Source organism: Gallus gallus, chromosome 1 (assembly GCF_016699485.2).
Source record: "Gallus gallus isolate bGalGal1 chromosome 1, bGalGal1.mat.broiler.GRCg7b, whole genome shotgun sequence".
NCBI lineage: Eukaryota > Metazoa > Chordata > Aves > Galliformes > Phasianidae > Gallus > Gallus gallus.
Genome location: NC_052532.1, coordinates 127,129,718 through 127,151,575, shown reverse-complemented (window position 1 = coordinate 127,151,575; position 21,858 = coordinate 127,129,718). Strand labels below are relative to the sequence as shown.

The following is a 21,858-nucleotide window of genomic DNA, read 5'->3' as shown; positions in this document are numbered from 1 at the left end:
TGCCCTATTTTTGAATCAAAAATACAGTGCATTATTCTTCTCACTGAGCTACTGAAAGAAAATAGTTTGCGGGAACACACTAATTAAAAATCTATTACATATGAATAAGCCCCAGTAACATAGTGCCTCACACATACCTAACAGTGCTATAATCATAAGTCACAATACAGGCTTGGAACCACTGCTATGGAAATTCAACTATTTTAGGAACGTGTTATCAACAAGAAGGAATGCTAGAGGTCAAACTTACCCAGTTTTGGCAAAGTTTGTCCAGTATGTCATAACTACTGCACTGAGCATGACATCATTCTTGGAAAAGTTGCAGTTGAACAATTCTGTTGGTCCAATCATAGGAATGCCAAACACATAAGGGACTTCATCACCATGAGCTGAATCAGCCCAGCTTGGTTTCATTTCACTTTGGCAGTGGTGATAAAATGCATAAAAATACGTTGGAGATCCATACTGGGCATGCAGATCAGCAGTGGCAACAGCAGGAGCAACCCACTGGTGGTCAGTAAAAAGTGCTACCAGGGTCTTCCGTCTTGTTTCAGGGTTTTCCTTGTCTGCCCAGTCCGTGTACATGAATTTAATGGTCTCTCGGAGTGTATCTTTCCCCTCTGGATAACCATATAGATTGTCCACAAAATTGGAGACAGAAAAGTCAAAATCATTGGGAGAAACACCATCTTCATTGTCTACAATGCCATCCACAAATTTTAAACCTTCTCCTTGATTCACACCCAGCATTATATCATAGTTAAGGAATTCGCCTTGCTCCATGAGAATCTGAGGGTCATCTGGAATCACATCTCCATCTATCACGGGCCCAAAGGCAATGTGGTACGTGGCTGGAGTGATGGTCTGTTGAATGAGTTCTTTGTAGTTCTTATTCCGAAGGCATTCAACCAAATCAGTGGTATCCAGCATGTCGCAGCCGACTTTATCTGCCAATATCCGAGTGTACTTGGCAGGCTGGTAGTTCACTGCCCAGCTGGACAGGGCTGTTCCACTCTGTATGATTGCCTTTTGGAACAAACCTGCAGGTGCAAATTGTTTAAATACAAATCAAATTATATTAAAAAATATAATAAAATTAAAAGCAGCTTTCACTAAGCAAAGAACACTTTTGACTAAAGAGCGCATATTCCTATATTTCAATTCAGTTTGTATATAATTTTCTTACCACCTCCTTTTTACAGTGTCTGTAATAGGCCATTTAGGTAAATCTCTCTTGTTCTTGTTGCTCATGTACAGAAAGAATTAAGATTTCAGATTATTGTTTCAAGAGTAAAACTCATGCTTGTACTGCAGTTTTCTTTTTCTTTAATGGAAGTCCCCTGATTTTAGCACAGCAGTAGTCCTGTAAAAAATTTCCGTAAAGGAGTGGCAGCTACATGTAATCATATCCTCTTTGCCATGTCAATGACTCTCATAAATGCACTCTTCAGTAGTTTAAAGGTCAAATGAAAATTACACACTCTCATTTCTTTCACAGAAGCCATTCATCATATGATACAAAAAAAAAATCTGCTCTGCTAAAATCAATTTTATAAGCTTGAGCCCTCTCCTCTGATATCATTTTTCATTACCACCTTGAAGTATATACATATAAAGAGTAAAATATATATATGCGTATGTTTGTGTGTAGTGTAAGTACTACCTATATGGTGAATTAAAATATGTTTCAATGTTTTGGAAGAATATAAGACAAAAATAAATAGTTCCTTACGTTTGTTTTAGATGTATTAATATACAGAGCAAACAGAGACTAGGACTGAAGAGTTTCTTTGTGACAACAAAGCACTAAAAAGCAACCGGAGCTTACTGGAAGATCTGCTTCACCTCCATTTTCCTGGTAAGGTCAGTAAAAAGACCTACTGTATACTAAAATTAAAACACTTGGGACTCTTCTACACAAGATTTCTACAGTCAAACCAAAGAAATTCCAAAGACAGCAAGAGCTACAAAAGCATTTGAAGACCTTGAAGCATTTACAAGGAAAAATGACTGTGACCAATAAACCTTTGTGATGACAACTTACTACACATATCACAAAATTTCAGTGATGTCATTGGTTAGGCTTTCCATTGTTCCATCAGTTTGTTTTTGTCAGGGCTTACTCAACTGTTACTCACTGCATGCTATTGTGTCACTACCCTGAATTGTCAGGAATAATTAATTCTATGTGCTTCTAAATAGGTTGTGTTTACCAGCAATCCTTCTACAACGGCTTGCTAAGGCTGAGCCTTCTTCCATACACTTTTGTATGATAGCATGGAGTCATGAATATGATAGATGTTTAGTTATATTGGGCTTTTTTGACAAGATTATCTGTTCGGGAAGGATGGTGCTGTGGGAAGTACCCACATGCAGCAGGGACTGATAGCGGCCATGGAGGGGCAGCAAAGATGAAGTGTTATGAAATGATTGCGTTCTCCATTCCTCATTCTCCTGTGCTGCTCAGGGGGAGGAGGCAGAATAGGATGGATGAGGGGAAGGTGTTTTTTGTTTGTTTTTAGTTTCTCACTTTTCTAGTCTGTTATTAGCTAAATACAATAATTTGCATTAGTCTGTTTATGCCAAATCTGTGTGGCCTGAGAAGGTAATCAGTGAGCAATCTCCCTGTCCTTATCTGAACACATCAGCCTTTTTCATCACATTTTCTTCCTTTGGGGAGTGTGCGTGAGAGTGATGCAGTGGAACAGTTTCCCACCAGTGTGAAACCACAGCATTTTTTTGTCTTCTATCTTTTTTATTTTTTTTATTTTTATTTTTTTGCAGTGTTGGTGTTGCCAACGGGTATCTATGAGGGCTACACTGAAAATAATGCCTCATATTTTATTATATTAGCATTACTTTCAGAGCAAATTATGAATATGGTACTAATTCTATACATTCTCTGTATTTTGCTGGGTTTTTTTGCAGGGTAGAAATTCTGCCAAAATCTTAAAAACTCCCATAATAACTGTGGGAAGTTATATAAATTTTTTAAGTTTGAACTCTGTTGTAGTTAAGTAAGGAAATAGTCTAAATACATGTTGAGAGGGTAAACAAGAGTGTTTATGTTGCCTAATACAAATCTAGAACAATAAATAGTGGATATTTTACAAAAATTACAGATGTAGTATAATTCTGTCAAATTGTTATGGGTATTTAAAAAAATATATATATAAATATATTCTGTTTTTATTCTGACTACAAAAGAATCATTTTTCCATTACTGTATTACTATGTTTTGTTCTTACCTTCTGAATAGTGAGAGAGTGTCAGAAGACTGACACAGGAAGCTCCTGCCCCAGATCCAAAAATAGTAACTCTTTTTGGGTCTCCTCCAAAAGATCCAATATTTTCTTCAATCCAACGCAAAGCTTGGATTTGGTCAAGCAATCCGTAATTGCCTTTTGCAGCTTGGTCCCCAGTACTTAAAAAACCTATAAGGCAAAAAGGGATAATTTTAGTTCACAGACACAGAGATAGCTGCAGGATATCCACACATTCACAACACATACTCTCATATTTTCAACTTCTGGGCTATTTTTTTTCTCCTTATTTTAAAGGTTACAATCTTACTTAAATGTCTCCAGCACAAGCAGTAGAAATCATTCTGTATGCTGTTTGATTTCGGTTTGTTTTGCTCTACTGCAAAGGTTTTATTTGTGCAAAATCATCATTATTATTATTGTTATTAATTTATGAAATAACATTGTATCAATGAAAATAGACAGGCTGAAGATATTAAAGGTTTAATAGCTGTATGTGATTAAGGTACAAAAGATTAGGAAATTGTTTTGGGGTAAAGAAAACACACAGCAGTAAATCATACACCAAATCTTCCACTAAGAGCAATGCTCCCTAACACATTCGTTTAAATGCTTCTTAACCTGGACCATCATTCTCCTGACCTACATAGCTCTACAAATTACTCTACTTTTGATAAGGATGGACATGCTCAGAAATAGAAAAGAATGAAGAAAATAGTAAAAGGAGCAGGAAACAATGACAAAAAAATCACACTCAATTTTTTTCAAAGGGTATTTATTAGGAAGACAGCAAGTAAACTGTGAAAAAATTAAACCATTAGTAGGGAGATTTTATCTGAAGTAATCAGGTTTTGTTTCTTTCCTTGGAAACTGCAGGAAAAACTGTGCTGCTGTTTTTTGTTCCTGTACTGTAGTTATCAGAAACAAAGAACAACATATTTGCTGCCTGTCTTGCTGCTTAGAACGAAATGACCAAGAGACCAGGACCAAGATTAATTTGTTTTTCTGAAACCAACTAATGTGAAGCATTAGCCATGCTGCCTATCATTCACAGTCTAGACTTTGTGCTACATTACAATTACCACATCAAGTCATGTACTTACAATTACACTCTTTTACTCCCACAGACCTTTCACTGTCAGACAATGGAAGTCAGTAGTCTATAAGAAATACCTTACATCGAATGGATGTTTTCAGATGGACATCACTGATTTAGGCTCCAGTGACAGCTACACGTCAAGTCAAAACAAGGGACTCACTCACTATTGTTTACAAGCTATCATTTCAGAAAATTAGCCAGAAGGAGGCCTCAGGACTCAGGAGATCTAGAGTCCTGGAGCAGTTTGAAGTGAGATTAAGCCTTGAGCCACTTCAGCATGCCCAATGCCTTCTGGCCTGCCAGGAAAGGAGACCCAAGACCCTAAGGAAAAAAGTCCTTGTGGTACATACGAATATTGGCAAAGGGAAAGAGACTGCTTTGTATTGGTTGTAGCAATTTTTCAGTGACAGAAAGAAAGAAAGTTCACTAGGTTTGAGTAATTAAATGACTGATAATGGAGGAAGTGGAAAAGAAGATGAAAGAAAAGAAGAAATCGTATGTGTTGAACATTCACAGATGCATTTCCATAATGTTTTCTCTGATAAAATTTCTAAAATGAGATGCAAATCCAGCCTCAATATTTAAAAGTAATGCCACATAAAGGACTAAACTCTAAATTTACAGTGTCGTATAAACTATATTGCGGTGAAATAAATTTCTACATGTAAGATCTGCCATGAATGAATAAAAAGCATTACCTTTTGTATAAACAAAATCATATTTAATTAGCAATTTTAATTGGTATTTAATGCCAATAAATGTTTCATTTGTTCTTTATTTCTTTTCAAAAAACACTTTATACAATTACAGTAATATGAATCATAACATTTTTGCTAAATAGCATTTGATAAGGCTTTCATATAAAACAACAACATAAACCTCTGATAGTGAGGAGGCAGAACTGTAGTAACATCTTCTTCTTCCATACCAAAGAGGAAAAAGAAGCAAACAAACAATTAATCTATATATATATATATGTAACAACTGTCTTATTTTTCACATTCCTTCATTATCTTTGTAAGACTGTAAAAGAAAGAATAACCCACTTGCTGACTTTGTTTGTTGCAGTTTACTTCAATTTTCTATAATATTCTACAATTAAGCTTTTATTCAATCAGAACTGTGACCTCCCTGGGAGAAAGTGACTGCTGTAACCTTTAAAGCAGCATAGTAATTAATATTCAGATCCTAAACACGTTTCAGCTCTTCTAGCAGTATCAAGATAAAGCTTGTTGATCTTTGTGATTTTGCAATCTTTCCAAATGAACTAAAAAGTGATGGAGTAAAACTGCAGTCAATGCAGATATGATGTTAGACAAATTAAGATTTTTGTTTGTTTGTTTCAACAGTTCTCTGCTGATTCTTATTAATTGCAAGAGCAATTTTTCTTAATTTAAAAACTAAGCATCAAGGTAAAGTGTCAGCCCCACATGACAAAAATTGAAATCAATAGTCTGTCTTTCCTTGATGAGGATATATTTTCTTTCATGTTCTGCATACTGGATCAAAATTTTTGTTTTAAGCCATTTCAAGAATTTCAGGCAAGGAGTAACTATTAGCCCAGAAATATGCAATACTAATAGATTTTTAATTTTTATTATTTTTCTGTAATCACTATGAAAATTTCAGACCACTTTATCTGTGTGTGACTCTTATGTCCTAAACAAACAGGAATGCAGGCTTGCTTTTGGATTATACTTTGTGCCTTGTAAGCACATTTTTAAGCAGAGTAAGAATATTTTCCATTTTTTTTTCTGTATGGTACGATTTATAGGATAGTCTGTGAACTGAAAATCCATGGATTAGGACTTTAATAGAACATGGAAGCCCTTCTCACTATCCTAATGCAACAAATAAAGGATGGCAAGTGCTGAATATAGACAACAAATAACATTTTTTTCCTTTCCACATAATGAACCAGAAACACATCAGCTGTAATATTCATTTCTTGACTTTATAAACCTTTCTTCCTTTAAATAATGATACAAAGATTGGGAGGGGCATCCACATGGATCTCCTACTGCAAAATGCCACAGACAACAACAGCTGAGAAAGAGAAATGTGATCACAACACATGTGTGATTGAAATGTCCCAAACATTTTTAGGGGATATTTGTTCCAAACTGATCAACCATGCCAGAGGGCAAGAACACCACCAGCTGAAATGAGAAGCACTCACGGATTAAGAGTCTTTGGAAACAAAGAACAATCAGTCTGGAGAGAAGTACGAAAGAGGCATGAAAATTTAGAAAAGTGCAAAGAAAGAACAGGAGCTAGTGATGATCCTGAAGTTTTCTGTGAAAGTGTGCCAATAATCTCAATTACAGTGCAAGCATGGGCATGAACAGGATCAAAATAGTAAGACTTTTAGTCACATGATTTTCATTTGCAAGGAGCAAGCTAATGTGAAGTCACATTTCAACAGTGGATCTTGTCCAGATATATGAACATTTCTGTAAAATATTTCATTTACAATAAATATGATATTGGAATTTAATGTATACTAAAATTCTGGCAATAAAATTTACAAACTGAAAGTTATACAATGGTTTATGGGCATAGAATAGATAGTTTGAGGACAATAGCATGAGTATGACAAAGAAGAAACAATCATAACTGAAATCTTTATGCCATGTAGCACTCAGATCAAATAAGGTACGAAAGGGTGCATAGGTCACTATTAACTTTAACTACCCAATAGCTCTGCGTCTAATCTAATATTATTAGTACTATCTTGACAGATAGTATAGGAAAAACAAAACAAAACACTGTCCAAAAACAGCTTCACATTTTTATACACCTGAATTTGAATGGGTAGAATTCCCATAAAAGTAATTTTCTATACAAGCAGACAACTGTAGGTGATCAGCTTACACTGAGATCAACATCTTAGGCAAGTTTAGGTGAAATCAGCCCTATGCAGAGGATGAAGTCAATTCTAGTACTGGTAGATCCTGTAGCTCAGGACAGCCTGGCAAAAGGGCAGGCTCTGTTCTGCCTTCTATGAAAGCACTGGATGACTCCTCTGACTTCACTGTATTCCTGGATTGAAGCACCAGAAATGTTAATTTATTTCCATGCGAGGGCATTTGAATAACATTGCTGCCATTTGCTTTGAAGTAACTGGGCATGCTATTGCCATGAGTACAAAATTAACTTTAAAAGAACAGAAAACATACACTTAGGTTAGATAAAGAAAAAGAAAGAAACATCATGAAGTTAAATACAGCAAGTTATGTTCTGAGAGCTTTAGAGATAAATGCCATCTCCAAAATAATCAAAATCCTGCAGCAATTTGCATTTATTTATTCCTATGAACTGATTTCTTGTGCTTTTAAGTCATTCCAAAAATAAAACATTATGACGAATTTCCTTTTCTATTTCCCAGGCAGTATTACATAGGATTATAACATTGCGGGGAAAGTCCATTCTTCATCTTTGTATTTGGTCCTTGGACATAATCCATATCAAATCAATTTGATGGCTGACTGAAAGCCTAAATTCTGAGTATTCCTCCATTGATTTTTTTTTTCCTTTCATTCCTTCTTCTCTGTTCTTTTATTTTCTTTCTTTATTCCTTTATAATTTTTATTTTCTCTTTCATACTAGGCAATGGAACAAGACACTAGGCACTGAGCTACTGAACTGTATTTAATTTTTTTTATCTTCATTCCTTACTCATCCCTTACACAGCAGTCAGCTATGACATTTGAATTTCTATGTCAACACCAGCTGCAAAGGAAAGCTTCCATAACAAAGGCATTCATGAAGAGAGTAATTTGCCTGCTCTAAATGAAGAGCAGAACAATGGTAACAAGTATCAAGAACACTCATACAATGTGACATTTTTCAAATAAAGTAAATATTACTTCACGTCTTTTACTTTCTCAGTTTAAACATGAGCTGCTCTATGCTTATTTTATTCTCATTTTACTGTATTCTATTTGACATACACAACCATATAGTAGCATATATCATTGTCTGTAGCCCATGCCAGGGTGTAATAGACTGTATGTTGTTAGAAAGCTAAGAGGGAGGTAAGGAAGCTAGTGAAACTAGATACTGATAAGATTGACCCATTATGATTTTGTGTAGGTTGTCTTTGTGTAACAAAACAGCAACCATTTTGTTTTCTTTTTTCTCAAGGATCAGTGCTTTGCACTGCTCTAGTAACTCTTAGGACAGATTTTTTGTTTTATAAATTTGTACTGCAATGATTAGTATAAAATATCCCAGTGGAAGAAGACAGGATCTGGTGTGTGAAAGTCATATTTTCTTTCTGTTTCAAAATAATATTGAAATTCACAAAGGTAATTCAGTACAGGCAAGTGAAACCAACTTTTTAAGATGTAAAGGAAATCACATATGAGAAAGCTAACCCGTTTATTTGACTTTTACCACAGTTGATGGAAAATGATATAAAAATGAAAGATTAAACTTCATTCCGTCACACTATTTATTAGCTAATAGAAGAAATGTCACAAGTGCATCTTAAAATGAGACACAATCTTCACAGCAAATGAATATTTTTCCCCTTTTGCACTTTACATATTTTCTCAAAATCAAAATATTCAGTTTCTAAGCTGAAGATGTTGCCCTTCTAGAAAAGCTAATGCGAAACCCAACAAGATGCATTGAACATCCAAAATATCATATAGAGAAATTAATCACCAGGAAATATACACAAAATAAACACACAAAACAAACAAGTTAGCACATTTTGATCTATTTCTTTGATTCTTTCTAAACCTTGTTTCATTTTAAATTTCTTCTGTCTTTATGCCTTCTCACAACTGCTGCCCAGAACTGTGTATCCTGCTCCATTTTTTTTTTTTTTTTGTCTCTCCAAGCTTCTCAGCTTCTCAGAAGGAAGATTAATTTGTATTATATCTGATCACCAATATGACATAAGAAATATAAACAAGATAGAAGAGACTATGCTTGGAAGCATAAGCATGTCTTTTTCATTTTCATTTTCATTAGTTTCATTTGTGAAATGCCAGACGAGGGTATTCTGAAAGCATAGCACAAATGATAAACATAAACTCTAGTAGCGCTTTTTTTTCTTTTTTTTTTTTTCTGTACACATCACATTTACCAATGTAAAAGTGTATCTGCTGAATATAAATGTTAAAATCTTCAAACATTAAATGCAATCCATTGGGATTTCATTCATTTCATTAACTGAAACCATAACTACTACAGGAAGTCCCTGAGATAGAAACAGTCTGAGGCTAGAGAAATATTAGAGGGAATTATTTTATATGTTTGTTACTTTCCCCCAAGCCTCCCTGTCAGAGTCTGGAGGTTTGGATGCTTTGCTAGGTGTAAAAGACTTTTTGTTTTTGTTTTTGTTTTTAATATTCAGCAACACTGTCTCTTAAGTATGGCCTGCTCCTCTAAAGTAGAGGTCACAGAAATAAATTTCTGTCTGCCAAGGGTACTCATCCTATCTGGCTCCAGATAAGACTCATTTGAATTTTAACTCCAGACTTGATGAGTAAAAAGAAAATTGCAGTGACGACAAGACGTTTTCCAGTTTCCATATGAGTTTGCAGATTGTGTTAATTCATAAGGAATAGAAATGTCTTTAGAACAATATTCTAACTCAGGCTTAACCACAAAACCAGCTTGTTATGATTCTGCCTTGATGGATTTTTTCAAATTATTTCTATCATGAAGACAAAACAATTACCACATACATATAGTACAAAAGAACAGGTGAGAGAGAGGGTAATGTGAGAATACTGCTATTTATTATTATTATTATTATTCATTATTTATTATTTTATTTTTATTGTTATTTTTTTCGGGAGAAAATCTTAGATTAGAATACATTAAAGTCATCTGAAAATGTCCTGAATCGCATATGATTGTAAGTACATTTAAGGGAAAAAGGATGAGAAAAGACAATGGGATGCATAATAGCAAGACTTAAAATGTGATTTTATATATATTTCTCAGGAGTGAAAAGCTTCTTAAGGACCATAAATTTATCAGTTTACTAGAGAGGTCAATACGTTTCCTTCAGTTAACCTATTATGAAATTTCTATCATAAAATATTTTTAATGAATCCAATTGAAATTTGTACATGGCATCATTTTTAAGTCTGCTGTGTACAGTGCAAAATGCTCTGAAACCATTGTACAATGAGATTAGGTCAAGTCATATTATCTAAAGTATTAGATATTGAAACTATACTCAACATTCAGTTTCATATTCTTCTTTCATGGTAAGCAGCACATAACTTTATAAGAAATGTCACTGGAAAAGCTTTTGACAACTGTATTGAACGTAGATTTTTTTTTTTAATGGTAACTGAAGACGAGAGCAATAAACATTGCAGAATGCATTCACTGATCTGTTATCTTCTCATTTACTGTTTATCCAAGTGGTCACAGATTAAACTTGCCACAAAATATACACAAAATATAATCAATATCACAGGAAAAAAATTTAAAAAATGTGATTTGGAGTCAAAACCAAAGTCAGTTAACAAGACAAATGCGCTCTGAGTATTGAAAACCAAATGAATGAGAATCCCTGACCAGCAGCCACGCACCACCATAGCTGCTTGTTTAGTTACCCTTCACCAGCACAACAGGGAGAAAATACAACGAGCTAAAGCAAGATGATCTGTGGGTTGGGATGAAGACAATTTAATAGACGATGGAAAGACAAAAACACAACCAAATCAAAGGACATTGTTCAACACCTCCCAAGGGCAGATCAATGCCTAGACAGTCTGAAACAAAGGCTACTTCAGAAGCCAAACCCACCCCTTCTTCTGCCTTCAGTTTTATTGCTGCTCATGGTGCTATATAATATGGGAAATGATGTTGAATGGAAATTTCAATCAAGTTTTCTGTCTGTGTCACCTACGAGCCTTTTGCCTACCCCAAGCCTAATGACTTCAGGGAATGGGGTTGGAAAAATACAAAGCCTTACCACTGTGTAAACACTGTTCTGCAGCATCCAAAACACTGGTGTGCCAATCAACACCATAAAATCAAAACACGGCAACATCATCCTAGCCAGAATCAGTACATTATTTCACAGTTATGGTGCAAATCTCCATTTCAATAGCATCTGATTTCTTTTTAGAAACTTTAGGAATTTCATATTAGTAAGAGTTGAACTTTTCATGTTGTGGAATGTTGTGAACTTTTAGACTATGGATCACCAACACATAATTTTAAATTAACACTGATGTGTTAAAAATGAGCAGGAATGTTGTAACATTTTAATATTAATAAAAAGTTGTTATGAGAAACAGATTACATTTTACTTCTTTATTGAAAAAAGATGATTATGTACTTGCCTTACTTATTTTTACTGCATGCCATTATAAACTCTAGTATCAATAGCCTAAGAATTATGCAGTATGCTGTCCTGAAAGCTTGTGTAACATGTAGTAGGGTTTTCTGAGTAATTAGACAAATCAGCTCTGCTGATAATATTTGACTAGAATTAGTAATATCCTTAATACTCTGAAAAATGCTTAACTCCCTGACAACACACAGAGGAAGGAACTGGGGAGACATGTACCTTTCCACCTGCTAGTCTGACAGTGACTAATCACTAACAAAACCTTTAATAAAATTCCTGGGAGCCAAAACTAAAGTTGAAAAGTGAGACTAATATTAAAAATCTTTTTATACTACACACTCTGTGCATATCTTGTTGAAATGATTAATAAGTGTACTGTACAGTTCCCTTTGAGATAGATATAGAACAAATGATCTCCTACCAGTGTAAATGATTCATAACTTTTTATCTTGATCACTAGTCTTTTTGGTACTTAAGTGATCCTTAAAAATGAAATTTCTAAGATATCCTGCAGTATCTAAGATGTCTGCTAAACAACCCAGTAAATGGAAGCAGACAAGGTATTCCATTTAAACAAAAAATTGTTATATTAAATCAGGAGACTAAATAGAAATGTATTAATTCATATTTATTTTCTTATGCTGGATGATACTGGAATATGCTAAAACAGAATTTCCTTTGGCATCTGTTTTTAATGTGTGGGAGTTTGGGGGGAAATATACATAAACAAACAAACAAGCATTTTCTGGTCTTCAAGTTCTTGTTCCTTCTTAATATGCTTGATAAAACGGCTAAAGTTGCTTTGCATTTGCCATAGCTAAAAGGGACTGCGGACTTAATGAGCTCTATTGCTGTAGCTACCAAGACTGTTGTATTCAGGGATATAATTAATTTTCACAGAACTGGTAGATGTGTAAGTATGTCTCAGATGTCTGTATCACAAAGTTAGACTTCGTGCTACCACTCTGATATTGCAACTTTAGGTAAGTTAACTAGTGTATGATAATGTTTAAACTTCATTATTCTGTTTAGGGACAGGACCCCCAAGAAACACCCCAATGCCTGAAGCCACAGATGAGAGCTACATAGCCAGCATCCCTCACATGTCTCCTATATGTTGACATGGGAACTGTGCTCTCTCAATGATATACTAAGCATCGGAAATGGCTAAAATGATATTTTTATAAAGATAGAAAGTGTTTATGCACATCTGTCTCCATATAGTATCCAAAATAGAGCTTTAGAAGACTTTAATCAGACCAGGTAATCTTTCAGGAGTTACATAAATAGGTTTCTAGCAGTTCTAGCAGTATACTCAATATATGTATGCTGCCACTTTTGATGATAGGAAAAAAAAAAATCCTATATGCAAATCTACTTTCTTTTTTCTTTTTCTTTTTCTTTTTTTTCAAAGGGAGCTTTTGACAAAAATATCTTTTCTAAATCTTTGACACTGAAGTCCACAGAATATATTAAAATAGATTGTCTCAGACTGGTTTTGCACATCATGAATACCTTGTAAGAAATAAATGGATTTTAAAAATGTGCCTGAGCATTCAGAGTTCTAACAAAGTGAATAATGTCAATGCTATTGCACACTGGAATGTTCTGAATTAATTTTTCTAAGTATGCGTTTGCCATGACTTCAGAATCATTATGTGTTACAATTGCTCTTCTTAAAAAGAAAAAAAATAAAAGATATAAAACTTCACATCACTTCCAAAGCCACAGTAACTCAACCATGTGCACACAGAGTTTTAAAGTATAGTTTGACAATACTACAGTATTCCTAGATAAACAACAAATGGAATGCCTGTAACTGTTATGCCATTATCAGCCAAACAATTGCAAGTAATAAATTGCTTTGTTCCTAAACTGAGGCACATAACCAACTTAAAATATATAGAGAGAGAGAATTTGGAAGATAGGCCTCAGGTCAGACACGATGACTTGTTGAATTTAAACACATTATTTAGCAGAGAAAAGAAACTGATGAGGATTCTTCAGTAACAGTGAGAGTAAAGAGCCTGGCACTGAATTTTCACACTATGGTGGGCATTGGAAGTGTGATGTACAGAAGTCGTCATTTACAGTAGTGCTCTTCAGGGGCCTAAGTTATTCTGATGAAGGTTCTTTTTCATGGCTGTCAGGCAAAGTCCCTAGCCTGGAAAATCGAAAACATGCATCCATTTAAAAAAGGAAAAGGAAAAGGAAAAGGAAAAGGAAAAGGAAAAGGAAAAGGAAAAGGAAAAGGAAAAGGAAAAGGAAAAGGAAAAGGAAAAGGAAAAGGAAAAGGAAAAGGAAAAGGAAAAGGAAAAGGAAAAGGAAAAAAAAGAAAAAGAAAAAGAAGAAAAAGAAAACGAAAAAGAAAACGAAAAAGAAAACGAAAAAGAAAAAGAAAAAGAAAAAGAAAAAGAAAAAGAAAAAGAAAAAGAAAAAGAAAAAAGAAAAAGAAAAAGAAAAAAAAGAAAAAGAAAAAGAAAAAAAGAAAAAGAAAAAGAAAAAGAAAAAGAAAAAGAAAAAGAAAAAGAAAAAGAAAAAGAAAAAGAAAAAGAAAAAGAAAAAGAAAAAGAAAAAGAAAAAGAAAAAGAAAAAGAAAAAGAAAAAGAAAAGAAAAAGAAAAGAAAAAAAAAGAAACAAAACAGATAAAAGAAGACCTGGGAAGCTAAAGATCGGGGAGTCTTGCCTCTGTGACTGGGAAGATCATGGAGTGGATCCTGGAAGCTCTGTGAAGGCACATGCGTGAACTGAGATAGCCAGCGTGACTTCACCAAAGGCAGATCGTCCCTGACCAATCTGGTAGCCTTTTACAATGGAGTGATGGTATCAGTGGACAAAGGAAAAGCAAAAGATATAATCCACATAGACTTCTGCAAGGTCTTCAACATGGTCCCACACCATGTTCTTACCTCTAAATTGGAGAGACCAAGGTTTACAGACTGGACTATTCGGAGGATAAAGAATTGGTCGAATGGTCACAGCCAGAGGGTTGTGATCAACCAATATATGCCCAAGTGGAGGGTAGGTAATGAGTGGTGTCCCCCAGGGGTCTGTCTTGGGACTAGCGCTCCTCAGCAGCTTTATCAATTAGATAAGGGCATTGAGTGCACCTTCAGCAAGTCTCTGGATGACACCATGCTGAATGCTGCTTCTAACATGGTAAAAAGAAGGTACACTATCCAGAAGGACCTGGACAGGCTTGAGAAATGGGCCCAGGAAAACCTAATGACGTTCAACAAGTCCAAGGGCAAGGTGTTGCACTTGGATCAGGGAAATTCCAGATATATTTACAGACTGGGAAAATAACTCATTGTGAGCAGCCTTGTGGAGAAGGTCTTAGGGATCCCGATGGATGAAAAGCTGGACATGAGCCAGTAGTGTGTGCTCACAGCTCAGAAGGCCAACAGTATCCTGGGCTGTATCAGAAGACAATGGGAGCAGAGGAATTCCATGAATGAAGTCCGGGGGAGCATTACTAGGATGATCAGAGGGCTGGAACATTTCTTCTATGAAGACCGGCTGAAGGATCCGGGCTTCTTCAGCTTGGAGAAGAGAAGGCTCTAGGGAAATCTTGTTGCAGCCTTCCAGTACTTAAATTAACTTATAATCAGGAGTGAGAATGACTTTTTAGATAGTGACATGACAAGGAGGAATGGTGTTAAACAAAAAGAGGGGATATTTAGATCAGATGTTAGGGGGAGATTCTTTACCCAGAGGATGATGAGGCACTGGTAGACGTTTACCACAGAAGCTGTAGATGCTGTATCCAAGGAGATACTGAAAGACAGGTTGAATATGGCTCTCGGCAACCTGACCTAGTGCGTGATGTAGTATTTGGTAACCTTGTGCATGGTAGGGGATAGGAACTAGATGATCTTTCAGATCCCTTTTGACCCAAGCCGTTTTATGATTCCATGATAACAACATGGTATGAATAAATCATTGGAAACAGGAAGTCACTTCCTTGTTTTAATAAATTTTTTCCATAAGTTTTCAATAAAGCTCTATTAAACTTGGAAAGTCATGATCAGTCTTGTCCTATCACATTATCATAACAGGTCAATATTTTTTTTTTGTTATTTTGTACAAGTCTTGACTAATGTATGTAATGACTGAGAATAAATGCATACTCTTCACTGAGGTTTGCAGCTCTTTGAATTAAGTATAATTCTGAAGATTTTACATGACATTCAGTTAGGCTTACTCTCAATCATACTGTATAGAAGCATATCGTAAATATATAATCATAAAACACACATACATCAATATAACCATAAAAAGAAAATAGAGAGGAAATAACTTAAGTGAACTGCTCTATGACACTTGCTCTTGGAGGGAAATTGGTTTACACATTGTTGCACTGCAAGTACTTTTATCTTTATATTAAATTATTCATATATTTGATGTTTTTATGGTTTTATGTTTATTAAAGTTGTAGTAATAGGTGAGACAGAGTTCAACATTAAAATCAGATGAAAGAATATATAAATTTAGGATATTTTAATATAAAAGTAATTTACTGGTAGCTGAGTTCATGCTACATTTGTCATCATGTTCATAGATAGCACAGAAACTTCCTTCCCTCAAGTTTTATATAACATCTTGCTAATATAATTTCTCTGTGCCTTAGGGAGGAATTAGATTTTCAGTGATTACATTCATAATTTAGAAAAGGAAATGCCAATTAGATTTGTTTAATTTAATCTTCCAGGTAATGTGGGATTTTCACCACTAGCATATTTGTACTTGTACTTTTTTCTTGTTGTTAAAGGAATGTAGCTTAATATTATGCAAGGAATTTGGCTTGTATAACTCCTTTTCAGTAGCTGTATTTACTTCTCTAAGATTAAACATACTTTTTGAAAATTGAATTTGTAGTACATACTTTACAGGAGTAAATCATTATAAGGGCTAATAACAAGCAATTATCATCTTTTAGTTTCAAACATCTTTTCAGTGAAACTCGGAATAAACCAATTTATTCAGTGTGGTGGTTTTAGTTATTACATTGTTTATATTTATGTATTCATCTAATGATTTTGATGATTCTGTGTGAGAAAGATAGAACTGATGGAATAAAGAAGTTAAACCAGAACTGGCTCCAGTATGTATTTTGGCATTTCTAGATATCTACAAATATTACTCAAGTTCCTTCTTTTTCCCTCAGTACACATTCAGTTTTGCTGATTTCTGTGAGACCACTGGAATTTATTTAGTGACATCCACTGCTTGCAAAGGGGCAACACACATTTCTGTTGTATGTAGAACAACACATTCCAGAAGCCAAATAAGACAAATTCTTGATGCATTGCTAGGAATATTCACAATGGTGTTGAGAATTTTTCTTCTCAAAGATATGAGTAGCAGGAGGATCCCACTCACATAAGCAAACTTTTGCAAAGGAAGATTACTCTTTAAAAATTATTCTATAGTTATTGGGTAGAGAGAAAGAAAGGGAAGAAAAAGAAATTCTACAACACTGAAGTTGCTCTCCTGCTCTCAGCTGCTACTGGAAAAGTCTGTCATCACAATGACACAAGAAGAGGTTTAGTGGAACTAATGCCTAAGGATTCACCTAGCATGGAGAGCACCCACAGAAGCACACTGGACTCATCTTCCAATACAGCAAAGTGATGGTGTAAGAGCAGAGAAAGGGTTGATCACTTACTGTTCTCTACAGAAACTAGCAGGAAGATGGAAATTACGGAGATTCCTCTTAGGAAGCAACACAGCTCAGAGGGGTAACTTGAATGACTGCTCCTGCATGCTGGAGCTAGGCAATGCTGTGAGAACGGTTAACATTTCTCAAAATTATGGTATTTTATATCCCAATTTGTCCTACTACTTCTTTTATAAAAATGAAGCATGATAATCAAAATCTTCCACCTGAGTCTTATTTTTGCAAAAATAAATCCAGCTTTCTGGCCTTTAAGGGCATGCACTGAATCACAAAGTACACATGACTTCCCAGACTATTAATCAGTAGTGGTAAGAGCCTTTGTTGATTTTGACTCTAAGCAATGATCAACATGCTAATGCTAACTCAGATCTCTGTAAAACAAAGCGAAGAGGTATTAGGGCTCAAAATCTAACAAAATAGTTTGGAGAATATCATAATTATCACCCAACAATATCAGACATAAATGATGATGAAAGAAATATACTCGCACCAAAAGGAAATAAGGTAGTATTTTGTAAGAGGTAATATGACCATTTGAAGACTTTAGGCTGGTTGCTCAGGTAAGATATAGTCAGGTCTTCTGAAATGATTCTCTATGGCCGAAAATGTATCTGAAAAGCCTATTATTTAACTGAGTTACAAAAAATGAAAATATTTATTTCCTTGCACTGTTCTGATGATTTCAGATTCTTTGACAATAAAAGACTGAGACAGAAGATCCTGAAAGAATGTACACAATATATCAAAGAGCCAAAATTGGTTCTAGATTTACAAATACATGTCAGATATTTGGAAATTTTAAGTACTGAGTACATGGGCCTTTTTTTTCTGTATTCTCATGGTTATGAAACAGATAAAATTTTGGAGGGGAAAAAATGGTTAGGAACTGTTCATTTTTTCTTAGAAAAATGATAATTTTCTATTTGTTTTTAACAAAAGAATATAGCAGAAATAATTGCATCTTTAGAAACCAGTACTAAAAACTACAAGATCACATTCTCCTGTTTTGGCTAAGCTCTTTTTGCTCATTTTTGCATAAAACTTTCTACAGAAAGCTTACTTATATCTGTTGATTCCAGGATTTCACAAGCTTCAAGAAGTCCATTTTTCATCAATCCAAACACAAGGAAGTCAAAAGGTGCCAAATCCAGACTATATGGTGGGTTTGCTAGGATAGTCCAGCCAAGACTGTGAATGTACTCCAAGGTATTCAGAATTGGTATGGGGCCTAGCATTACTGTGTTGCAAGATAAAGGATGTTTTCTTCTCTGACCTGACTCTGGAAGTTCAATCCTTCAGCTTAGTCAGCCTTGTGAAGTAGTGTACAGAGTTGACGGTTTATCCAGGTTCCAGGAAATCCAGAAGGATCACTCCTTTCCTACCCAAAAAGACAATTTACATCACTTTACCAGTTGAGGGCTGCATCTTGAACTTTTTTTTTTTCAATCGAGAATTCACGTCACCACTCCATGGACTGCTGTTTTGACTCTGGCTTCTACCAGTAACTTCACTCTAGTCAATGATCTTCACATCTAGATAATGATCCAAAAAACTGTTACCTTCAGCCTCATATGTGTTCAACAGGTCTTCACAAACCTATATAAATACAATGTTCTTTTTGATCCTATGTGAGGATTGATGGGACACAACTGCTGCAAACTTTGTGATATTCCAACATTGCCAGTATCATTTCAAACACACTGAAGCTGATATTCAGCTCCACACAGAGTTCCCTGGTTGTAATCCACCAGTTTACACAAATGAGCTGCCTGAGGCCATCTTTGTTTTGTGGTGTGACAGCTACGCATGGGCATCTGGAACATTGCTTGTCTTTCATGCTGAAACGCACCACCCACCACCTCACTGTGATCCTGTCCACTGTTTGATTTCCAGAAATGTTCAGCAAGTGTAGATAAACGTCAGTGGGTGCTTTTTTTTCCACATGGAGAAATATAATGACACACCTTTGCTTCATCCGCACTTCCATGTCAGACACCGTTTTGTCACACTGGCCCTCCACTGCCATCTGACACACAGCAATAAAATGTAATGAAATATTGGTGGGAAGGTTCACCCTCTACTACCATACCACCACCATCTGCCTCTGATACTGTGGGACGACACAATTAAATAGTAGGCATTACTTTGAGACCAGTCCTTGTAATTTTTTCCTCCAGTCTATTATGTAAAGTATTATGTTAATAAAATGATAAATATAAAATAATCTTAAAAAAAAAAAAAAAAAGTGATTTTGTTCTCCTAATTTGGATCCTTAGAAATAGTTGTTTCTGATCTGCCTACATACAGAGCTTCAAAGCTGTGGCAAATTTGTAACAAAGTTTCTTTCTGTTATGTTACTAGAGGCAAATAGAAATGATATTTTCATATTTATAGTTTACTTTGTTGAAAGTTTTCTTTAAACTGTTATTTACCTTTTACTCAAAAATAGGTTTCTTGCTTTCTTTTAACCTTAAGAGATGGTAAACAAATCATTTTTTTAAATTTTTATTTTACAATACGTGCCTATTAAAATGATTGCTTACTTTCATATTTTACTATTAAAATTTAATTATCTTTTATTACCTAGGTGCAGAACTGTGTGTTACTTTATATAGCTAATATACAATCAAATAAAGCAATTACAGATGAAAATTGCTAATTCTTTATCCTGCTAATTTCCTTAACCATTTTTTCTGATTTTTCATTATCACCATATATAGCGTGACAATAACAATATTCTTACCAAAGATACCTATAACTTAGAAGGATTTTATGGTCTTTTAAATTTAAAGTATGGTAGTAGCTAATACTCTTAGTTACTGTGCTCATTCACTAAAATGTTGAAAAAAGAAGATAGATGAGCTATGGAATTCAAAATTCCTACCCTTACTTATTGCTCTGGTTTTATTTGGATGTAAATATGATGCAAAATATCTTTCTCAAAAAAAACCACAAGATTATTTTAAAATATATTTTCCAAATAATTTCATTGTAAAAATGTAAAAAAATATCATTTATTTGTGTCTGTTCTCATTAAAAATAGTCATCATAATATGAGATATAATAGAAGAATACATTATTTCAAATGTTTTTGCAGAATTGCAGTTTCTTACTTCTATTATGCAGAAATTGTAATTCTATTTCTGGTTTTTTAATTTGAATTGTACTTTTTTGCCCTGTATATATTTTTAGTACATTCGATGTCCAGCACATCACTTGAGGTTTTAAGTATTTACATAAATTTAACTACTATATATATATATATATATATATATTTTTTGTTCTCTAAGTAACAACTAACAAACAGGTAAAAATAGGTTTGCAATAACTGGGTCTCAATAGTAGAGCTCAGAGGGTTGTAGTGAAGGGGGCTACATATGGCTACATATTCAGTAGAGGTGTTCCTCAGGGATCAGTTCTAATGACAGTTCTGTTGAACATTTTAATTGAGGATCTGGATGCAGCGCTGGAATGCATTTTCAGCAGTTTTGCTAATGGCACTAAACTGGGAGGTTCTGTTGACTCCCTGGAGACATGAGAAGAGGCCTTGCAGTGGGGTGTAAACAGACTGGAGCTTTGGGCATGAAGTTCAACAAGGGAAAATACCTGGTGTGCATTCAGGATGGAGTAACGCCTAACACAGGCACAGATCGGGAGATGAGTGATTGGAGAGCAGCTCAGCAGAAAGGGAATCGGGGTGCTGGTGACAGCAGCTCCGCATGAGCCAGCAGTTTGCTCTGGAAGGCAAGGAGCAAACCATATTTTGGAGTGCACTAAACACCTCACAGAGAGTTGGTCAAAAGGGATAATTATCCCACTATATTTAGCATTGTTACAGCCTCACTTGGAGAACTGTGTGTACTTCTGGGCACTACAAGACAAAACAGATGTTAAAAAATTTGAAAGAGTTCAGAGGACTGTAGAAGAGCTTGTAAAATGGCTAGAAAGCATGTTTTGTGAAGGGAGGCTAAGGACACTTGGATTGTCCAGCCTGGAGAAGAGACGGCTGAGAGATGACCTCATTGCTTTCTGCAACTTCATGAGGAGGGAAAACGGAGAGCTGTCTCTCTCTTCTTCCCAGTAACCAATGATAGTATGCATGGGACACAAAGCTGAACCAGGGGAATTCAGACTGGGAATTTGGAAAGAATTCATTACCATGGGGGTGGTCAAACACTAGAAAAAGTTTCCTAGACAGGAGATTGCTGCCCTATGCCTGTCAGTGTTCAAGAGGCATTTGAATAATGCTTTTAATAATATGCTCTAACATTTGGCTAGCTTTGACGTGGTTAGGCAGTTGAACTAGATGCTTTCTGAAGGTCACTTCTAACTGAATTTTTCTTTTTCCTTCCCTTCCCTTCCCTTTCCTCCCCTCCCTCCCTTCCCATCCCCCTCTCTTTCAGCCTTCCCCTTCTTTTCCTTTCCTATGCTATTCCATTCCATGACATTCTATTTCACTCCACTTCACTCCACTCTACACTATATT

The 21,858-nt window shown here is 35.1% G+C and overlaps 1 protein-coding gene across 10 annotated transcripts in view; it reads right to left on the bottom strand.

The window, feature by feature from the left end:
• Positions 1–21,858, bottom strand: part of NLGN4Y (neuroligin 4, Y-linked) — a 179,642-nt gene that overhangs the window by 22,596 nt on the left and 135,188 nt on the right. For all 10 annotated transcript variants that reach the window (XM_015274025.4, XM_025151226.3, NM_001171770.2 and 7 more), the window contains 2 exons: positions 3,249–3,434; positions 251–1,040 (listed from right to left, as the gene is read on the bottom strand). In XM_015274025.4, the coding sequence (XP_015129511.1) occupies positions 251–1,040; positions 3,249–3,434 (976 nt within the window). The remainder of the gene's footprint in view (positions 1–250; positions 1,041–3,248; positions 3,435–21,858) is intronic.